General features: G+C 38.6%; 1 protein-coding gene across 5 annotated transcripts in view; it reads left to right on the top strand.

Moving 5' to 3' along the window:
- zup1 (zinc finger containing ubiquitin peptidase 1) overlaps nt 1-20006 on the top strand; it is a 53501-nt gene extending 33495 nt beyond the window's left edge. For all 5 annotated transcript variants that reach the window (XM_043685027.2, XM_043685023.2, XM_043685016.2 and 2 more), the window contains 6 exons: nt 2183-2351; nt 5498-5686; nt 7955-8120; nt 13827-13990; nt 17879-18093; nt 19384-20006. In XM_043685027.2, coding sequence (XP_043540962.1) covers nt 2183-2351; nt 5498-5686; nt 7955-8120; nt 13827-13990; nt 17879-18093; nt 19384-19431 — 951 coding nt within the window. In that variant the 3' untranslated portion in view covers nt 19432-20006. The remainder of the gene's footprint in view (nt 1-2182; nt 2352-5497; nt 5687-7954; nt 8121-13826; nt 13991-17878; nt 18094-19383) is intronic.
- Nucleotides 20007-20816: the final 810 nt, after the last annotated feature.

Raw genomic sequence — 20816 nt, 5'->3', positions numbered from 1 at the left:
AAATATTCAAAGTTTGTGAGAAGATTTGTAGCTCGGGTGCTCGTTGTTGTGGTTCTGTTCGCCGAGCTGGGAATTTGTGTTGCAGACGTTTTGTCCCCTGTCTAGGTGACATCCTCAGTGCTTGGGAGCCTCCTGTGAAGCGCTTCTGTGATCTTTCCTCGGCATTTGTAGTGGTTTGTATCTGCCGCTTCCGGTTGTCAGTTCCAGCTGTCCGTTGCAGTGGTCGGTATATTGGGTCCAGGTCGATGTGCTTGTTGTTTGAATCTGTGGATGAGTGCCATGCCTCTAGGAATTCCCTGGCTGTCTCTGTTTGGCTTGTCCTATAATAGTGTGTTGTCCCAGTCAAACTCATGTTGCTTGTCACCTGCGCGTGTGGCTACTAAGGATAGCTGGTTGTGTCGTTTCGTGGCTAGTTGGTGTTCATGGATGCGGATCGTTAGCTGTCTTCCTGTTTGTCCTATGTAGTGTTTTGTGCAGTCCTTGCATGGGATTTTGTACACTACATTGGTTTTGCTCATGCTGGTTATCGGGTCCTTTATCCTGGTGAGTTGTTGTCTGAGAGTGGCTGTTGGTTTGTGTGCTGTTATGAGTCCTAGTGGTCGTAGTAGTCTGGCTGTCAGTTCAGAAATGTTCTTGATGTATGGTAGTGTGGCTAGTCCTTTGGGTTGTGGCATGTCCTCATTCCATTGTCTTTCCCTTAGGCATCTGTTGATGAAATTGCAGGGGTATCTGTTTTTGGCGAATACATTGTAGAGATGTTCTTCTTTCTCTTTTTGCAGTTCTGGTGTACTGCGGTGTGTTGTGGCCCCTTTGAACAGTGTCTTGATGCAACTTCTTTTGTGTGTGTTGGGGTGGCTGCTTTCGTAGTTCAGGACTTGGTCTGTGTGTGTGGCTTTCCTGTATACCTTTGTGGTGAAATCTCCGTTCGGTGTTCTCCGTACCATCACGTCTAGGAATGGGAGTTGGTTGTCCTTTTCTTCCTCTCTAGTGAATCTGATTCCTGTGAGTGTGGCGTTGATGATCCAGTGTGTGTTCTCTATTTCTGTATTTTTAATGATTACAAAGGTGTCATCCACATATCTGACCCAGAGTTTGGGTTGAATTTGCGGTCAGACTGTTTGTTCTAATCTTTGCATTACAGCTTCTGCTGTGAGCCCATGGGTGTGCCGTTGATTTGTTCATATATTTGGTTGTTGAATGTGAAGTGCGTTGTGAGGTCCAGTAGTTTGAGTATGCAGTCTTTGTTGATAGGTTCACTGTCTTGTTGTCTGTTCTGTATGTCCAGTAGGTTGGCTATTGTTTCTCTGGCTAGGGTTTTGTCGATAGAGGTGAACAGTGACGTTACATCGAATGAGACCATGGTTTCTTCCAGACACACTATACAGTCAACACAGGAATTCTTGGACCTCATCAGAAATATACACATAGACAAGGAAGAAAATTGTTACAAATATGGTGTTTATGGCACTTTGGGTGTAAAATGGATGTGTACACACCATTAGACAAATTAGATGCTTGGATGCCAGTGTTATATTAGGGCTAGGAATTCAAGGTTTCTCAGTTGAGAGTAAATACCCATTAAAGTTCATTTTAGTTGATAATTTACTAATTAATTATTGGTTGCTGAGTGTACTGTGGAACAGCAGGATATTGCACAGCATCTAAGGGGAAATATGTTATATCCAGAATAGCAGCTTGTTTCTTACCTTCACTACCTCAAATAATTGGATGGGTTTTGAAGAAAAATTTAGATTAGATTCCCATTTACTTGACTATTTTTCCGTAGCATGTCCATAACATAGTAAATTATCACTGTGTTCTACATCTGGTAACACTTTAACTACTATGCTTTGTTTCGAAATGCATATTTACATAAAATCTTTGTATGATGTATAGTACTTCTAAGGGTCACACTTGCTTAATGTAACATTTCTCCCCATTGTGTTTTCCTTGTCCTACAATTATAAGGAACCACATTCTGTGAGCTATAATATGTAATATCATGAGAGACCTGTCTGTGCAAAATATATGGAAAGAATAGTTGTTTATCAGATTATGATATTTATTAAACAAAGCTTTAAATGTATATTGATGACTTCTGGTTCTGCAACTACTATTCTCAGTCAATATTGTACAAAATTGGAATTTTAAAGCTATTTTAAAGAAAAATGCTTTCTTCTAGCGGCAATATGGGTTAGATGATGGTGGAGGATACAAACAACAAATGATGCGCAATATGGAGAGGGCTGTGGCACAGGGTCAAATGAATCCCGCGGACTACCACCGTAGAAGAGCAGAAGTAATGGAGACATTAGCAGTTGGAGAAGATGATGGCAGAACTCGGACTTCAGGTTTGATTGGTCATTTTTGGCTATGAAATGAATGTTCTTAATACTAAGCAGAATCTTACTTCATGACTAATATTTATAAGGCCACACTAGGGCAAATCCATTTCTAATGCAGATCCTGTGTTCTCTGAAATTTTGTCCTAAACTTTCTAACTCACTTGATCATTTTTAAATTTCTTTGAAACATCACGTTTCTTTGTTTTAACATGAAAGTGTTTTTAAAAATGTCAAAATATTAAGACTGAAACACAGATCTACAAGGCTGAGAGAAACTTAATACAGTAGAACTTGCATATATGTTATCATGGTGTGATCAAAGATAAAGCATGAGAACAGGATATCCATCTCGGGACTTTCCAAACGACATTATAATGATATACCTTTGAAATATATTTGCTGTTATGTAGTTAATTTTTGTGGATTGCAAGTTGCCACAAACAGCAGTCTAATGAAAAATGGATTTTGTTTAGACTGATAGAGTCATAGAGATGTACAACATGGAAGCAGACCCTTTGGTCATCCATGCCAACCAGATATCCCAACCTAGTCTAGTCCCACTTGCCAGCACTCAGCCTATATCCCTCCGAATCCTTCCTGTTCACATACCCATCCAAATGCCTTTTAAATGTTGTAATTGTACCAGCCTCCATCACTTCCTCTGGCAGCTCATTCCACACATATACCACACTCTGCATGAAAACGTTGTCCCCAGGTCTCTTTTATATCTTTTTCCCCTCACCCTAAACCTCTGCCCTCTAGTTGTGGACTCCACCCACCCACCATCACCACCACCACCCCAGGGAAAAGACTTTGTCTGTCTGTTTGTCCTTTCCATGCCCCTCATGATTTTATCAACTTCTATGAGGTCACCCCTCCGCCTCCGACTCTCCAAGGAAAACCACCCAAGTCTGTTCAACCTCTCCCTATAGCTCAAATCTTCCAACCCTGGCAACATCCTTGTAAATCTTTTCTGAACCCTTTCACGTTTCACAACATCCTTCTGATAGGAAGGAGACCAGAATTGCATGCAATATTCCAAAAGTGGCCTAACCATTATCCTATACAGCTGCAACATGACCCCCCAACTCATATACCCAGTACACTGACCAATAAATGAAAGCATACCAAACGTCACCTTCACTGTCCTGTGCACTTGCATCTCTATTTTCAAGGAGCTATGAACCTGCACTCCAAGATCTCTTTGTTCAGCAACACTTCCTAGGACCTTACCATTAACTGTATAAGTCCTGCTAAGATTTGCTTTCCCAAAATGCAATACCTTGCATTTATCTAAATAACTCCATCTGCCACTCCTCAGCCCATTGGCCCATCTGATCAAGATCCCGTTGTAATCTAAGGTAACCTTCTTCGCTGGCCATGACCCCTCCAATTTTGGTGTCATCTGCAAACTTACTTACTATATCTCCAATGTTCACATCCAAATCATATCAATTGAGGGATACATATCATCAAGTAAATAGAAGATCGTTCCTACTCTTCTTCAACATGGTGTCCTAGGATCTTTCACATCCTCCTGAGATAGTGAATAGAACCTCAATTTTAATATTTCATCTGAAGGAAGATCAACCTTATAACGAGAATCTAAGTTGGGAGTCACAAATGACCTAAAAAGTGGGCTGCGCTCATAAACCATTTCATAAATTATTCTGAAATCACTTATGAGGATGCAAAAATTTAAATATGATGCACAAGCTAAATAATTGAGTAAAGCACATGGTTTACTAGTTGCAGAGGGCAATAACAGTTTCTTCCCTGTTCTATCTGCAGTTTTCTCTTTTGTTCCCTATCTCCTTGAACTAAACAGCAACCTTTAAGAATTTCTCACAATGCTGTTGCACCTGAAGAAAACTGGCCAGCATGGATCACTTGGAAAAACTTTTTCGTGTCTGAGCTGTTATTGAGGCAGCATCTGAGGAGCAGGAGAATCGACGATTCGGGCATAAGCTTTTCTTCAGTCCTGAAGAAGGGCTTATGCCCGAAACGTCGATTCTCCTGCTCCTCGGATGCTGCCTGGCCTGCTGTGCTTTTCCAGCACCACACTTTTCAACTCTGGTCTCCAGCATCTGCAGTCCTCACTTTCTCCTGAGCTGTTATTGAGCCTATCAAAGTGTTAGGCGAAAACCGACATTGGTCCACCTCTTGTGTCCAAAAGTAATTTTCTTTCCTTCTCGAGTCCATTTAAAATCCTTAATCACCTGGCAAGTGAATATTTAAGATAGTCACTCTTATTTCCATTGGAGGCCTTTTGAAGTTATCACTTACACAAACATCCTGTTTAGTCTTCAGAGCACTTGTTTACATTTGGATCCTGACATCCTTGTATATGCCTTCCTCAAAAATTAGGGTTAGCAATATCTTGTTTCAGTGGCTGTGCTAAAGACACGTGCTTGGAAGAGATAATGGATCTTATTGTCCCATGTTTGTTGCCCACCAAGTTGCTCTGTATGCTTTCTTTGTAAGAGAGTGTGTTCTGTATTTATATTAAAAACAAATCCTTGTGTTATAACCTTTCTTTGTAAAATCATGTGATTTATGACACCGTAGTGGAACACTCCCCAAAACTGCAGTGTGGCATCGGCATAGATTTTTGGATGAGACTTGAAACCACATCTTACTAACTGCGGGCAGGAGAATGATTCATAGCTAGTACTTAATAGAAGCCAAACAAGATTTTCTTTAGCTTTAACTGCCATCTTTACTTTCAGTTTAAAAAAAAATCGTGTATGTTATTCTTTCATGGGGTGTTAGTACCCACTTACATCCCTAATTCTGCAGAGGATAGTTATTAATATCAACCATATTACTGTTTGGAGTCACTCGTAGGTTAGATTGGGTAAGGAAGGCACAGTTCTTTTCTTAAAAGACATTAGTGAAACTGATTAGTTTTCTTTTACAACAATTGACATTGTTAAATTGGTTAATATCATTTTAAATTTGTTTTTAATTTCAAATTAACCAGTGCTTGAGAAGAATTTAATTGCACTTAACCACACAACTAGAGAATCAATGACTTCAAGATTGCTTTTTCACTATATAGATGTCTAACAAAAACATTTATGTATTTGAATATATGAGCAAGAGCTCCATTGATTTATATTTACTTATTGAACTATGTTCTTGTTTTATAGGCCTAATTAAGATGCTAAATGATTATTATCAGAAAAATGGTGCAGAAATAAGGCATGTGTTTCTGTGTGCAGAAACTGATCACTACCATGCCTCTTTAGGAGACAAAGGCTGGGGATGTGGATACCGGAATTTTCAAATGCTTCTTTCCTCACTTCTGAAGATGGAAGGGTATAAGCGTGATTTACATGGTACAGATGTTATACAAAAGTATTACTGTTTGTAGGATGATGACAGCAAATTCTAGAAACATAATTTTTAGCAAGCTCTCATAGTACTTAGTTTGTAATTTGGTAATCTTAGGTTACAGCATTTTATTTTGCAGTGGGTGCATGCCTGCCTCTGATTCAGAGGTTACTGTTTCCAATCCCCAAATATGATCGCCAAGAAAGGCATGTTAATAATGCGGCTAGGCAGGTTGAGTGTCAATCTATAATCCTTCCATTACATAGCAATGGCAATTGTAAAAATGTAAGGAATCCCTAATCAGCCACGTGATTGATAGAAAATTGCACTCTGTACGATTACTAACCATGGCTTCAGACTACAACATTCATGTAAACGTCCATATTGCCATAATGATCTGGATTCTGAGTGAATTACAACACAGCACGACCATTCCATACATTTCCTTTTGACAATTAATTTTCCTTTTTCGTTCCAGGAGACTGTTGCATTTCTGTAAAATGGTGAATAATTATGAACTATAGTCTATCAAATATAGCTCTGAGGCTTGCCTTGGCTTTTGCATTCTTTTTGTCATGTACGTGACCATCGTTCATGTTTTAATTCTGGAAGCAAAGTAGATATTAATATTAGAAACAGTCAAGGCCTAAGGCCTGTTTTGGCATTTTAACCTTGTCTGATCTGGTTTTCCTGTAAAACCTATAATTTCTCATATAAATCAGAATACTAATGAGTTTGCAAAACAAGGGCCCAAATCTTTTGGGAGGTTGACACTTGCATCCCTACTTGCCTCAGTTACAACCAAGTTTCTTCAGAAGAAGGAATTCTTCTTTGTAGCACGTGATCACAGAGGATATCAGGACGCACCTCCCTTTTATGGCATCACTTGTCTTAATTGTTTTATTCAGCACGTTAGTGAATGTGTGTGGTGTGAGTGAGGTATCAGGGTGGCTGCTGGGTCGATTAGAGTATTGTTAGATCAGGTGTAACATTGTAATTGTGGATCAAGGGGGTAGTGGAGAGGGTCAAGAGGGAAGATGGCAGGAGTCGGATGGAGAGACCAGGTCAGTCTGGGGAGCAGGGCAGTCAGAGTTGATGGGGAGTTTGAATGTTGGGATGGAGTTTGGGCAGGGTGAGTATTGTCAGGTTACTGTAGAATTTAACATGGTTTTAGTTAGAAAAAGCTAAACGTTTTACATGCAGAGTTAAAGCTCTACAATATGTACTGGGTGTATTTAGGAAAGTGGGGTTTTTCCTCTATTTCACTGAATTGGCAATTTAGGTCATGAACTCAAGTTCATAAAGGGAGTCTATATAACTAAAGAGAAAACAAGTTTTCAAGTAAGATTTTCTGTAGTACCTGCTGGATGTCATTTTCGGTTATTGACCTAATTCAATAGACCAGTGGAATGATGAAAGCCAGCTGCGGGCATCGCTGGCTAGAACAGCATTTATTGTCTATCCCTAATTTTAGGGTGGCATGTTGGTTCAGTGGTTAGCACTGCTGCCTCACAACACCAGGGTCCCAGGTTCGATTCCAATCTCTAGCGTCTGTCTGTGTGGATTTTGCATATTCTCCCCGTGTCTGCATGGGTTTCCTCCAGGTGCTCCGGTTTCCTTCCACTGTCCAAAGATGTGCAGGTTAGGTGAATTGGCCATGCTAAATTGCCCATAGTGCTAGGTGCATTAAACAGAGGCAAATGGGTCTGGGTGGGTTACTTTTCGGAGGGTTGGTGTGGACTGGTTGGGCCAAAGGGCCTGTTTCGCACTGTAGGCAATCTAATCTAATCTAATTGCCCTTGAAGGTTATGGTGAGTTTCCTTTTTGATCTGCTGAAGTGCACGTAGTGCAGATAGATTCACAATGCTGAAAGGCAGGTAATTCGACAGTGAAGGAATGTAGTTCCAAGTCAGGGTGGTGAGTGGCATAGATATAGGAACACCACAACCCGCAAGTGCTCATGTATTTGTTGTCTTTGACTTTTCAGATTATATGCTTTTGTGAGATGTTACTAAGGGAGTTTGCTGAGTTGGTGCACTGGAAGGCACATAATGCTGTTACTGTGCAATAGTGATGGAAGGAATAAATGTAGAAGGTGCGGGAGGAATCCAATGGGATGCTTTACCCAAGATTGTGTCAAGCTGCCTGAGTGTTGTTGGTGTCGCACTCATCTGGACAAATTTAATTTAGATTATGTTTACATCTTTCAATTTTTTTTTTTAAAGTTTCGATATAGAATTGTAAATATTTTCTATTTATTCTCTCTCCTTTAGGCATTGCAATCCCTTGCATTCCGAAAATCCAGTCTATGATAGAGGAAGCATGGAAGGATGGTTTTGATCCTCAAGGTGCTGCACATTTTAAAAATAAATTGCAGGGAACTCGAGCTTGGATTGGAGCAACGGAAATCTATTCTTTATTGACTTCCCTAAGAATAAAGTTAGTATAGGAGTTAAGAATACTTTGGACTGATTATAAATGTACCTCCTGATCTGATCATTGTTCTGGTAATTTTTAATTTCATTGCAAGAGTTAAACTGGCACTTGAATTCACTTGTCATGCTTAAAGGACTGAAATTGAAACTTGCTATTTGACAACACTGCAGTAAAGTTCGATGTAATGCCCAACTAAATTAATTATTGTAAAATTGGAGGAGATGATGATGGAGTAGTGATAGTGTTAATAGACTAGTAATTATTAGACTAGTAATTATTAGACTTGGCCTAGTGGTTTTATCGCTTGACTACTAATCCAGAGATCCAGATAATGTCCTGGGGATCAGGTTCAGGTACCACCATAGCGGATTGTCCTGAAAAACCCATCTGGTTCACTAAAGTCCTTTCGGCAAGGGAACTCACCTAGCTGGGTCTACGTGTGATTCCATACCCCACAATGCATACTGCACATAGCAATCTGGTTTATCCTTAACTTTGCACTGGGCAATTAGGGATGAGCAACAATAAACATCTTGTAAGTATTAAAATAACTAGGCTAAAGGGAACAGGTCCAAATTCCACCATGGTGGAATTTAAATTCAATTATTAATTCTGGAATTGAAACTAGTCTCCGTAATGGAAACTATAACATTATGGTCCATTGTCATACTTTTAAAATAAAAACATTTGATTCGTTAACATCCTTTCAGAAGGAACTCTGCCCTCCTTACCCAATGTGACCTACGTGTGACTCCAGATTCACAGTAATATGGCTGACTCTTAACTGATCTTTGAAGTGGTCTAGCAGTCATTCAGCTTCAGTGGCACTTTGGGATGGGCAACAAAAACTAACTTGTTGACCACGCTCACTCCATGAAAGAATAAAAAACATTATTTCAAATGCCCCATGATCAAAGTGTACTGTAGATCAAAACTGCTCAATAACCAATAGTCATAAAGCATGAAAACGGGCCCTTTGGTCCAACCAGTCCATGCCAACCATAATGTCAAACTAAACTAGTTTCACTTGCTGCGCTTAGCCCATGCCCATTCAAATATTTCTTATTCATTGTCTTGGAAGTGTTGCAAGTGTACCTGCATCCACCACTTCCTCTGGAAATTAATTCGACACATGAACCACTCTGTGTAAAAAAAAAAAACACAAATAAATTGCCCTCGTCTCTTTTAAATTTTTCTCCTATCATCTTAAAAATATACCCCATAATTTTGAAATCCCCCACCCTAGGGGAAGACACCTACCATTCAACTTATCTCTACACCTCATGATTTTATAAACCCCAATAAGGTCGCTTCTCAACCTCCTACCCTCCAATGAAAGAAGTCCCAGCCTATCCAGCCTCTCTTTAGAAATCAAACCCTCCATTCCTGGCAATATCCTGGTAAATCTTTTCTGAACCCTCTCCTGCTTAATACAATCCTTCCTATAATAGCGAGACCAGAACTGGACACACTAGTCCAGAAGAGACCTCACTACCATCCTGTACAACTTCAACATAACATCCCTATGCCTATACTCAAAAATCTGAGCAATGAGGGAGAGTGGTTATTAAAGTGGTCGTTAATTCAACTATTTGAGGACTAATATTTAAAATTGCTACAGACTAATGACATCACTGCTTTATATTGCAGAGTTGAAGCCTATTACATTCTTTTAAAAACTGCCAATGTTTCAAGATGGATTGTGATTCAGAAGTATTCCAGGCAAAGCTTTAACACAATTAATCTGCCATAATGATAGTATAGAACTCCAGTTAGGACTCAATTTTATTTAGATCTGACCCTTGCCTTTAGTGTTTGGGAGCTTGAGCTTGTAAGTCCTAAATGCTACACATGCAGTTTTTTAATGCTAAGTTAGATGCATTCTAAGTAGCTGCACATGGATTTCATAAAACATTTTGTGACCTGCAACCAGATCAGATACCACTGCTAATAAGTACCTGCAGCATGGCAGTTTGTGCAGCATTCTAGTTTGTAAGATTCTGACTAACGCGAATCTTTCTGTACATATCCGTATCCCCCAGTGTAAGTCATTGATTATATTTGTTAAAATATTAAAGGATTTCATTTGAATATTTCAACAGTCCAGTAATGATAAGTGTTTATATTTTGCTATCAATATTTTTACCACAAAGTCAGAAGTTAAACAGATGTTTTCCACCTCTCTACCTTTGTTCACCACACGTGGCACCTGAGATACCATCCACTGCGGCTTGAGAGAATTATGGAAAGCTGATGGTTTTCCAAAATTGGATATGAAATCAACTGTGTTACTGTCATTGAAATTGTGTGATAAAATAGATGAATGTTGATGTTGGAAACGTTAGCCTTTAATTTTCACATTGTTTTCTCATTAAGATTTATAGCAATTCATTTGCATTATGCTTTAAATGAAAAGTAAAGTTGGTTCTATTCTGTTTAATGTTCTGTCTGTTTAATGTTCTGTCTGAATCTTATCCAAGTGGAGCTGAATGATGTTTTTTCTTCCCCATTTTATCGACACTATCCTGATATGCCTAAATGATATTGGCAAATCAGACAGTTTTGAACTGTTCTCACTGAAACTTAAACAAATTCCTCAGAGCCAACAGAGAGTAAATCGAGCCTAAATCCCAGAAATGAAGTGCATAAACCTTTATCTACTTCCATAAAAGTTACTGATCATGTGTTTTTATAGCTCAAAATAATTTTAAATTGCGTATTGGTTTCAAAGTGCAAAACATAATGCAAAATTACAAGGCTAGAAGGAAGTTACATCATTAAATGTTTCATGAAATGTGAGTAAGTGATATGATAATGACCCATTGACTTAATAATTCTGGTAACAACATTGAAATGAAAAGTAAGAATAAGACAGTTGCTCTTTCATTGTTAACGTCAAGGTGTACTTTCATGTGTTATGAGAAAAGGTTGGACAAACTGGCTTGTTTTGTCTGGAGGTTTAGAAGAGTGAGGGATAACTTGTCCTGAACAATGTGAATTTTGAGGTGACATAATTAAGGGCAGCATTTTAAAACTTGAGGTTACCCTTTTAATTGAAATGAATTGTTTTTTTTGAAGTTTGTGAAACTCTAAAACTCTGTCAGGCTGTGGAGGTAGACTCGTTGGATATTTTTGAGGTGCGTGTAGATAAGACCATAAGACATAGGAGTGGAAGTAAGGCCATTCGGCCCATCGAGTCCACTCTGCCATTCAATCATGGCTGATGGGCATTTCAACTCCACTTACCCGCATTCTCCCCGTAGTCCTTAATTGCTTGTGACATCAAGAATTTATCAATCTCTGCCTTGAAGACATTTAGCGTCCCGGCCTCTACTGCACTCTGCGGCAATGAATTCCACAGGCTCACCACTCTCTGGCTGAAGAAATGTCTCCGCATTTCTGTTCTGAATTTACCCCCTCTAATTCTAAGGCTGTGTCCACGGGTCCTAGTCTCCTTGCCTAACGGAAACAATTTCCTAGCGTCCACCCTTTTTGGTTTTTTACAACAGGGAAATCAAAGATTATCAGAAGTAGATGGGCATGAAGAACTTAAACACAAATGGAGCAGTTATGATATTGAATGGTGGAAAAATGTTTGAGGAGCCAAGTGGCCTACGTCTGCTTCTATTTGATATATCTACAAATAATTCGGTTTGTCATTTAGAAATAAAAAAAGTGACGACAATACTAAGAGTACAGGAACAGTGCGACCTGGGAGTACTGTACAAAAAGAATTGAAGGTGATAAGCTTAAAAAGTCGTGTAAACAGTATCTATGGTTCTGGGCTTCTTAAATAGAGGTGTGGAGTACAGCAGCAAAGAGGTTATAGTAAATCTTTAGTTAAATTGAAGAACCTGGAATTATTCTCCTCTTTGAATAAGAGATTAGGAAAACTATGGTGATATGAAATGACAGGAATTTTATTACTTACAAACCGGAAGAAAATAATAATAAAATGCAAGATTAAACAGACAGCACACATATAGTGTTTAAAAGGATGGAGAAGTCTTGGAAGATTAAGAATAGGTAGTCCAAAAAAACAATCCTTAGGTGTGAAGTTTTAACGTGAAGGAACCTTTTTAAAATTGATGTCTTTTATCCTCTGCAATGGTGAAAATTGGAGGTATCCTTGAATTTATGGTGAATGGATATTTTGCCAATTTGCTTTTCACTAAGTGGTGTCTTTTGAGAGTGAGAGTGCGAGAGCGAGATCAATTGTTATGAATCTATTTTCTTTGTTATCTCTAAAGCTGTAGTCCAAGATACAGTTCACTGAATCTCAGGTAAGTTTGTCCCAATAATGTGAAACTTCCAGAAAAGTGTGGATGAAACCGAAGATAAAGATCTGAGTCTCTCAGCTTTTTTTTATATTTGTTCATTTTAGCTTAGACCGATTCTTGTTTATTGATGTTTTCATGAATTTGTTCAAGTGACCACTTCAGTTGTATTAAGTCGATTAAGTGTGGCTTTGTTTAAAAATGCTTTTTGTCCATGAAGGGTCTAACGTACTAAAGCCAGATGTTGGAAGTTGGAAATTGGAAATTGCTCGTGTTAGTTTTTATGGCAGTAACAGATTGTTAAAATTTTCATTAGCTTTGCTGGAAACTAAATGACCTTTTAAAAGTGTTCATGAGTATGGAGTTCTTTGATCACTTGCCTCTGTATAAAAGCCCAGGTTTAATCTATGATCTATTGTGACAGCTGTTTTCAGTTGGCTGATACAACGGACCTTACAATTCCGTGGGGTAGTTAGTTCTGATGATTATCAAACCGAAGGAACGTCTGTGGAGTGAGGGCGAGATTAAATATAACTCTATTGCTCCCTGGATCCATTCAGGCTGCTGCCATTCACTTCTAAACTCGATTTACAAACTTTGTTTCAAATTAGTTCATTAGATGTGGATGTTGCTGGATGGGCTGGTATTTATTGTCCATTCCTAGTTGCACTTGGGAAGGTGGTGGTGACTGCTTTGTTGAACCTCAAGTCCATTTGGTGTAAGTACACCCAAGTACTGTTTAGGATTGGACTTCTAGGATTTTGACCCAGTGATGTTGAAGGTCGGGTGATGCATTTCCATTACAAACATGAAAAATGCTGAGTAAATTTGTTTGCATTTGTGGAGAAGAAAACAGTTAACATTAAGTCCAGCTTGACACTTTTCTAGAAGATGCTGCCAGATCTGTTGAATTTCCTCAGTATTTTCTGTGTTAGTTTCAGATTTCCAGCATCCATTGTATTTTGTTTTCATTTGATGTATTTCCATGTCAAGACCCTGAGTGAGTTGGAAGAGAGCTTGCAAGTGGTGGTGTTCCCTCGTTTTTCTGGATGGTAGTGGTTGTATGTTTGGAAGATGCTGTAAAGCAGTCTAGGTGAATTTCTGCAGTGCAACTTGTAGATGGTATATTGCTGTGTATCAGTAGTCGAGGAAATGGATTTTTGTGTATGTGGTGCCAATCAACAAGATTACTTTGTCCAGGGTGCATGCTGTTGGTGTCCATTTTAAAAATGTTTCTCCTATGCTTGGAAGCATAGGTCATGTCCTGTCACAATGTCTAGCAGGAAGAGTAAAAGGAAATTTAAAGGAGAATTGCAAGAAAAAAAATCAAACTGTTGAAAATGGAGAGGATTATTTATGCTGCTGTAAAAATTAATACATTTAAGCATTTTCTCTGCAGTAGAATAATTTGAATATTCTGTTTGTATTTCAGATGTCAAATTGTTGATTTCCATCATCCAACTGGACCGTCCGACACACATCCTCGTTTATTTGAGTGGATGTGGCAGTTCTATTCTTCAGGCAGGGATGCAGGACTGTGGTTACAATCCAAAGTTATATGGACTAGCAAGCCACCAATCTATCTACAGCACCAGGGTAAAAAAGAACAGACATTTCTAGCATTTTTCAACCTTCAGTGATTTTCAGTTGATTACCATACTCTGATATTTTCAAGCCATCATTATCACCTATAAAATGATATATAATTGATGAGAAGGTGGGATGTCCACAGCAGTTTGTATGTATATATGTATTGGACTCTATTTAGGCATCACTGCGGTGCAAGTGTGCAGTGATACCAATTGCACTCTGCACTAGTAGTTGAGATCTTTGAGAGATCAAATGCACATTGCCTCTTCAGAAGGCTGAATTGATGCAGGAGATCCAATGTTGGATCTCTTCATCAAAGATGGCCTTTTTAAGAGAGATGGCTGTTAAAGTATGGGAAGTGCTCAGAATTCCTCCCTCTCCACTTATGGGGTTTGGACAGGACCTTTAACTGGCCTTGATGCGCTTTTAGTTTTGGCTACGTTTGAAAGCAATTTTTTTTTGTTTGTAGAAATGAGAGAGCATGTGCATTGCAAAGCTGGTGCAGATTGAACAACAGTCATGCTAACCATAAATCATATAGTTCTGTCAGCCAGCTTAAGTTTGGTATGGAGGTGATTGAGGTTAGAGTTTTTCACCTAGGCAATATTTAATAAACCAGAGTGCAGTTGAGCTTTAAGGTGACACATAAGCATGTTAGAGAAATTCCACCAGCAATGTCTCCACTGCATCCTCCAGATTCAATAGGAAGATGTTAGATCAAAAGCTAAATTCTGACTTGGTGCCAGGTGCATTTGCATTGAGGCAAAACTCCTGCAAAGCCAATTACGAGGAATTGGTCACTGTGCCAGGATGGCTGAAAAAGCATCTTTCCCAGCAGGTCCTGTCTTCTCAACTCCGGTGGACAGCATTCCAGGGCGGACAAATAATACACTAGAAAAATACTCTAAAGCTTTTCTGGAAATGTGTCAGCATTGACACTATCTGGTCAAAGGTCTGTAGGCCAACAATCTACCTGTTCAGCCAAATGAACACATGACAGAAACCTACATCCTGAGATGACAAAATGTTGCTCCTGCACCTGGACAATTTCCTTTTCAATCATGGGATATGGGTATCACCCTGCTAGCCTGCATTTATTGATCATCCATCATTGTCCTCCAGAAGGTAGGGACTTTCTTGAACTGCTACAGTCCCTGTGTTTGAGGCAAACACAAAATCCTGTTAGGAGGGGAATTCTAGTCGTTTGACCCTGCAACACTGAAAGAACAGTGATATAGTTCCACAGTGAGTGGCTCGGGGCTGGTGGTGATCCCATTTCTCTCCTGCCCATGTCTTTCTTCTTGAAAGTGGTCATGGATTTGGAAAGTGCTCTCGAAGGATCTCTGGTGAAGTTCTGCAGTTGATTGTATACACTGTACCTGTTGATTGTACACACTGCTGCTACTGTGTGCAAGTAGTGGAGAGAATGAATGTGGTGTCAATCAGAAGACCTGCTCTCATTCTGATGGTGTCAAGCTTATTGAGTCTTGTTGGAGCTGCACTCACCTAGGCAAGTGGGAAGTTTTCCATCGCATTTCTGACTTGAGCCTTGTAGATTGTGACAGGCTTTGGAGAGTCAGGAGGTGAATTACTCGTTGCAGTATTCCTAATCTCTGATCTGCTCTTGTAGCCAATGTATTTATATGGCTAGTCCAGTTAAGTTGTCAATGGTAAACCCCAGGATGTTGATACTTGGGGATTTTGTGATAGAATGTCAAGGGATGGTTGTTAGTTTGTCTCTCCATTGGAGATGGTCATTGCTCAGTATTTGTTACATGACATTTTTCAGTCTAAACCCGGATATTGTTCAGGTCTTGTGGCATTTGAACGCTGCGCCCATATCTGAACTATTAGTGAATGTATGTTCTATGTAGCTAACTAAATTTAAAGCTTTTGAATCAATAGGAGAAGATTGTGTCTTGCTTATATAGATCTTAATCTACTAAACACTTTCCAGTAGCATCAAATACAGATTGTTCAGTTTTTAATTATTATACGCAAAAATGTCCACATCCTGAAGACTCAAGTCAGGAGTGTGTTGGAAAACTCCCCATCTGCCGTCTAGAAAGAGAGCAGCCCTCTTTTTTTTTTTTTGACACCACATCCACTCCTTCCCACCACTGATGTACAGTAGCAGCAGTGTATACTATCAACAAGTGCACGACAGAACTTCACCAAAGATCCTTAGAGAGTACGTTCCAAATCCACAGCCATTTCCATCAAGAAAGACAAGCAGCAGATAAATGGGAACACCACTGGCTGTAAGTTGCTCTTGGTCCTATCTTGGAACTATATCACTTCCTTCAACATCACTGGGTGAAAGTCCTGGAATTCCCTTCCTAACAGCATTTTGGTGACCTCACTTGATGAAGGAGCAGTGTTCTGAAAGCTTTTGGTTTCAAATAAACCTATTGGACTATAACCTGACGTCTTGTGACTTATGACTTTGTCCACCCCAGTCCAATACTGGCACCTGCACATCATGCATAGATGTTGACTGTAATTTCTGAATGATTTACCACTTTTGCATACGCTTGACTTATTTCCCATTCAGTTTCTGATCAATTTCAATTGTTTATTCCTAATCTGACTTTTATCCAACATTGATTGTTAAGTGCATGTTACAGTACAAGCTTCCTCTCATCATTTCTAAGTTTGTTTCATGGCAAATGGGTAGTTTCCTTTACCAAGTCAATGATAAATAATGGAATGCCTATAAATTCATAAGTACCGTGCAGTGGCCAGCATTAGCAGCAAACCCATAACAATGGTACACAGTAAATTGTGTTTTAACCTGCATATTCTGAACCAGCACGCTCGATAAACTGGCAAGAAATCTATACCTCAAAGAATGCAAAGTTTACTGTATTAATTTGGTGAATTTAATAGTTTAATTTCTCTCAGTGTAAATATCTTGTTCCAAGAAATGGCCACACGAAGTATCAACAGTTGAGTCAATTTCTCCTCAAATACCACAATGCCCAAGCAGTCAGTTGAGGGTGTGAGTGAGAAGGCTCTCTGCCAATACATTTTATTTAAGGCAAAGTTGTGTTCTTTTTAAAAGTGTAACGTTGATGTGTACACTCCCTGCATTACGGTTCTATGACTTAGTGTGTGTTTTTACAGCAATGACATTGACCTCTTGATTGTCCAGAATATTTGATCAACTTGCACACTCCTGGTCTCATAGGTGCCGGTCAATAAAAGGTTTGCTGTATAATCGATGCAAAATCATTTGAGAGATTTTCTGCCTTCTGTAAAAGGCAAAAAGTGCTGTGCTGTCATACTAATGTGTACAGTTTGAACAAAGAAGAATGATAAACAAATAATGAGAACACAAAGTAGTACAGTATTTAAAAGCAATAGATAAATGCAGGTCTTTGCAGCTGCAGTTTGTTTTTAGAATTAATGTTTTTGCTAGCAAAACAGTTAGATAAGTTGACTTTCATAAACACTTACAGTGCAGTATTGCATGGGATGGTTAAACTTTCATTGATTTATTAGCCTTCAGTCACGCCCAACCCTTTTCCTGCCATCATAAGGCAATATTTTTAAAAGTCAAGATCCTAGCAGCTATTCATTTGGCAAGATTTGTATTGATATTGTATTAAGTCATAAATTATGAATAATTTGAAGCTCTTGTATGGAAAATATAAAGAAATGTTACAAATTAATCTGGCAATATGTAATGAAGCTGCTTTTATAAAAGTGGTGAAATAAGTAGCCAAGTGAACAAAAGCTTAAACAATTTTAACAATGTAAAATATTATTTTAAATTTGTTTGAATCTATTGCTGAAAGATTTTGTTTTTATTTTGTCATTAATCTGAATTGAATTGAATTAGCTTCATTGCTTTGAAATAGAATAACTTTTATAATTCTTTTGAAACTTCAGGTCACAGTCGAACCATTATAGGCATAGAAGAAAGGAAGAATGGAACGCTTTGCCTTTTGATTTTTGATCCTGGCAACCAAGAAATGCAGAAGCTTTTGCATCGTGATATTACTGCAGTCAATCTGAAAATGATTCGTAGGTTTATTGGAAATATGAAACATAAGCAGTATCAGATAGTGGCAGTGAATGGCTTTCTAACAGTGGAAGAGAAAAATGTAAGTGACTTATAAAAATGTGCATGTTCTTTCAAGTAAGTCCATTCTTGTTGTTAATGTATACTCCAGTCTCCAACCATGTCCCTGAGGTTTCAATTAATGTGCAACTTTCATTCTGTGCCCCACTCCTGTTGCTCGCGCGCGCACACACACATGCACATATATATATGCAGACACACTGCCACGCCTGTGACTCCTTTCCAGATCTCATGGAGCTCAACTTAAGCACAGTAAACAATATATTATACTTTCATTAGTTTAGTAATTTTTGACATGGTCATGAAGGAGCAGGTACTGCTGTTGGAGGTGTCGCCATTGAATGAAGTACCATACCGAGGTCTGTCTGCCTACAGATGAGTATGAAAGATCTCATGTTGAGTTTAATGAGATGGAAATTAGCTGTTGTATTTCATACAGGAGCTACCCTGTGTGTCATGAAGATGCTATATAAATCCAAGTCCTTTTGGGCTTTTCAAAATTTGAATTCATCTTGGATTTGAGAAGGATATTAAAATTAGATTAGCTTCCCTACAGTGTGGAAACCGACCCTTCGACCCAACAAATCTACACCAACCCTCCGCAGAGTAACCCACCTTGACCCATTTCCCTCTGACTAATGCACCTAACACTAAGGGCAATTTAGCATGACCAATTCATCTAACCTGCACATCTTTGGACTGTGGGAGGAAACTGGAGCACCCAGAGGAAACCCACGCAGACCCAGGGAGAATGTGAAAACTGCACACAGACATTGACCCAAAGCAGAAATTGAACCTGGGTCCCTGATGCTGCGAGGCAACAGTGCTAACCACTGAGCCACCGTGACGCCCCAAATATTGGTGATCTGCTTAGGTCTGGAAAAAAAAGGGGCTTCTGAAATATGTGGCAAAGTGTGCCAGCAAATTCTGCAATTATTTGTGTTGTTTGCACCCTCCTATGAGTTGTCTTCTTGAAGTTACTACACTTCCACTTGCTTGAACTAAACAGTTTTTCTGAATTGCTATTCCCTTCTCTACATTGATTTTTTTTGTTACAAATTACTTGCTTCAACAACTGACCTGTTTGGATTTTAACCTTTTTAATTTCAATATGAGCTTGAAAAGAAAAAAAAAACTTAAAATCTGGGAACCTTTTCGTTTTGTAGTCATGTGTTCAGTGATTTTAAAGAAAATTATAATCTGAGACAATTCAAAATATGACATTGCTTTCAGATTTTAATAACTGGGGGACCTGTTTTAAAACATCGATCTGAACTGTATACCACTAATTAATAGTACTGTTTTCTTTCAGGCTTGTAAGCATGCATCTGCAGTGTTGACAGCAGAAAAGATACCATAATGGTAATTCGTATTTGGATTCACCAGGCAAGATGAGAAATTTTCGTTGTGGGTCATTTGCTGATCTTGGAATTACATAAATGATGTTTAACATGAGACCTTAGATATTTTAACTTGGCATTAATACCTCACTGTGCTAGTTCTTAAATGTGACAGGCCAAGTCATGATCGTTAAAGTGCATCGCAAATCTCTGTAACAAGTTATGTTTCTTAATGAACACAATTCTGCATTTTTGAGAGTTTGACTACAGGTCAAATATTCATTTTGTTACTGACCTAATGTTTGCCCTGTGTCATTCTCTGCTGGAAGTGGTAGCAGGACCGGTGCTCCTTTTGTGCATATATAAGCAGCATGTTAAACTGCAGAACATTGGAGCCTGTAATAATTATGGTTAGCATTAACCACTTATGAATACTTCAGGTTAACTTGTATATGTTTTATATTTTTTCTACATACATTGCACATTATCACAAAGAGATAAAATTGAAAATATATTCCAAGAGCCGGAAAGTTATTTAATATTTTAGGTTTTCATTTTATTTGTGTAACAAAAATAAAATTTGCCTGATTTACAATTTTATGTTTGGATTTATATTGTCTTGACTATACAATGACCATACAGTTTAAAGACTTGACTTTTTAACATAGACACGCACATTGAGATTTCTTCCCAATGGCTGGTGAAACCTGGATTTTGCAATCTTGTCCTTGTTTCTAACAGATGTAATTTTTGCCAGGAGGAGGGAGGTGTCAGGGTGTGATTCATGCATGAGGGAGATTTGAACTTAGTGCTGAGTTCAATCAGATTTCATTTTGATTGTAGCAGGGCCTTTAATTGACTGTGTGGAAGTCATGAACTTGTGTAACAGGTACAATATATCTAACAGTTTTGACATGATATAATTTAAATCCATAGCCCTTCAAAAAGTGAAGATAAAATGGGAAGTTCATGCTGTTGAGAGTTTTAAATAAAAGCTTTCAATTGCTGTCAATAGCTGCATATTGATATTTCTCGCTCTCTATGAATACTTAAACATACTGTTTTGTAATTAGTATCACAGCAGGAGAGATGTTTTGTTTTTATAAGAAATTTAATGCTGTGAAATTTGAGAGGTTTGAATAGGTTTTCATGAATAGAAGTTTTATTTAATCTAGTGAAGCTGTATACATTTTGTGAATTTTATTTTATTTCAACTGAACATGATTCCTGAGGCTTACAGATGTTGAATATGGGTGGATTAGCATAAGTTGACAGGGCTGTAGAATGACGAGAGTGAGGGCTGGGTGTGTAAAATGTAACTAAACAACTAGACAACATCTTAAAGAATTTTTAAACAGCGAGTCAACTTTGGCTTCTGAGCTACCACCTCAGTGGTGATCTTGAC

Source organism: Chiloscyllium plagiosum, unplaced genomic scaffold (assembly GCF_037043375.1).
Source record: "Chiloscyllium plagiosum isolate Xiang-an unplaced genomic scaffold, Cpla_swu_hap1 HiC_scaffold_3, whole genome shotgun sequence".
Lineage (NCBI taxonomy): Eukaryota > Metazoa > Chordata > Chondrichthyes > Orectolobiformes > Hemiscylliidae > Chiloscyllium > Chiloscyllium plagiosum.
Note: the sequence above shows the minus strand (reverse complement) of the source record. Positions and strands in the feature narration are given on the sequence as shown.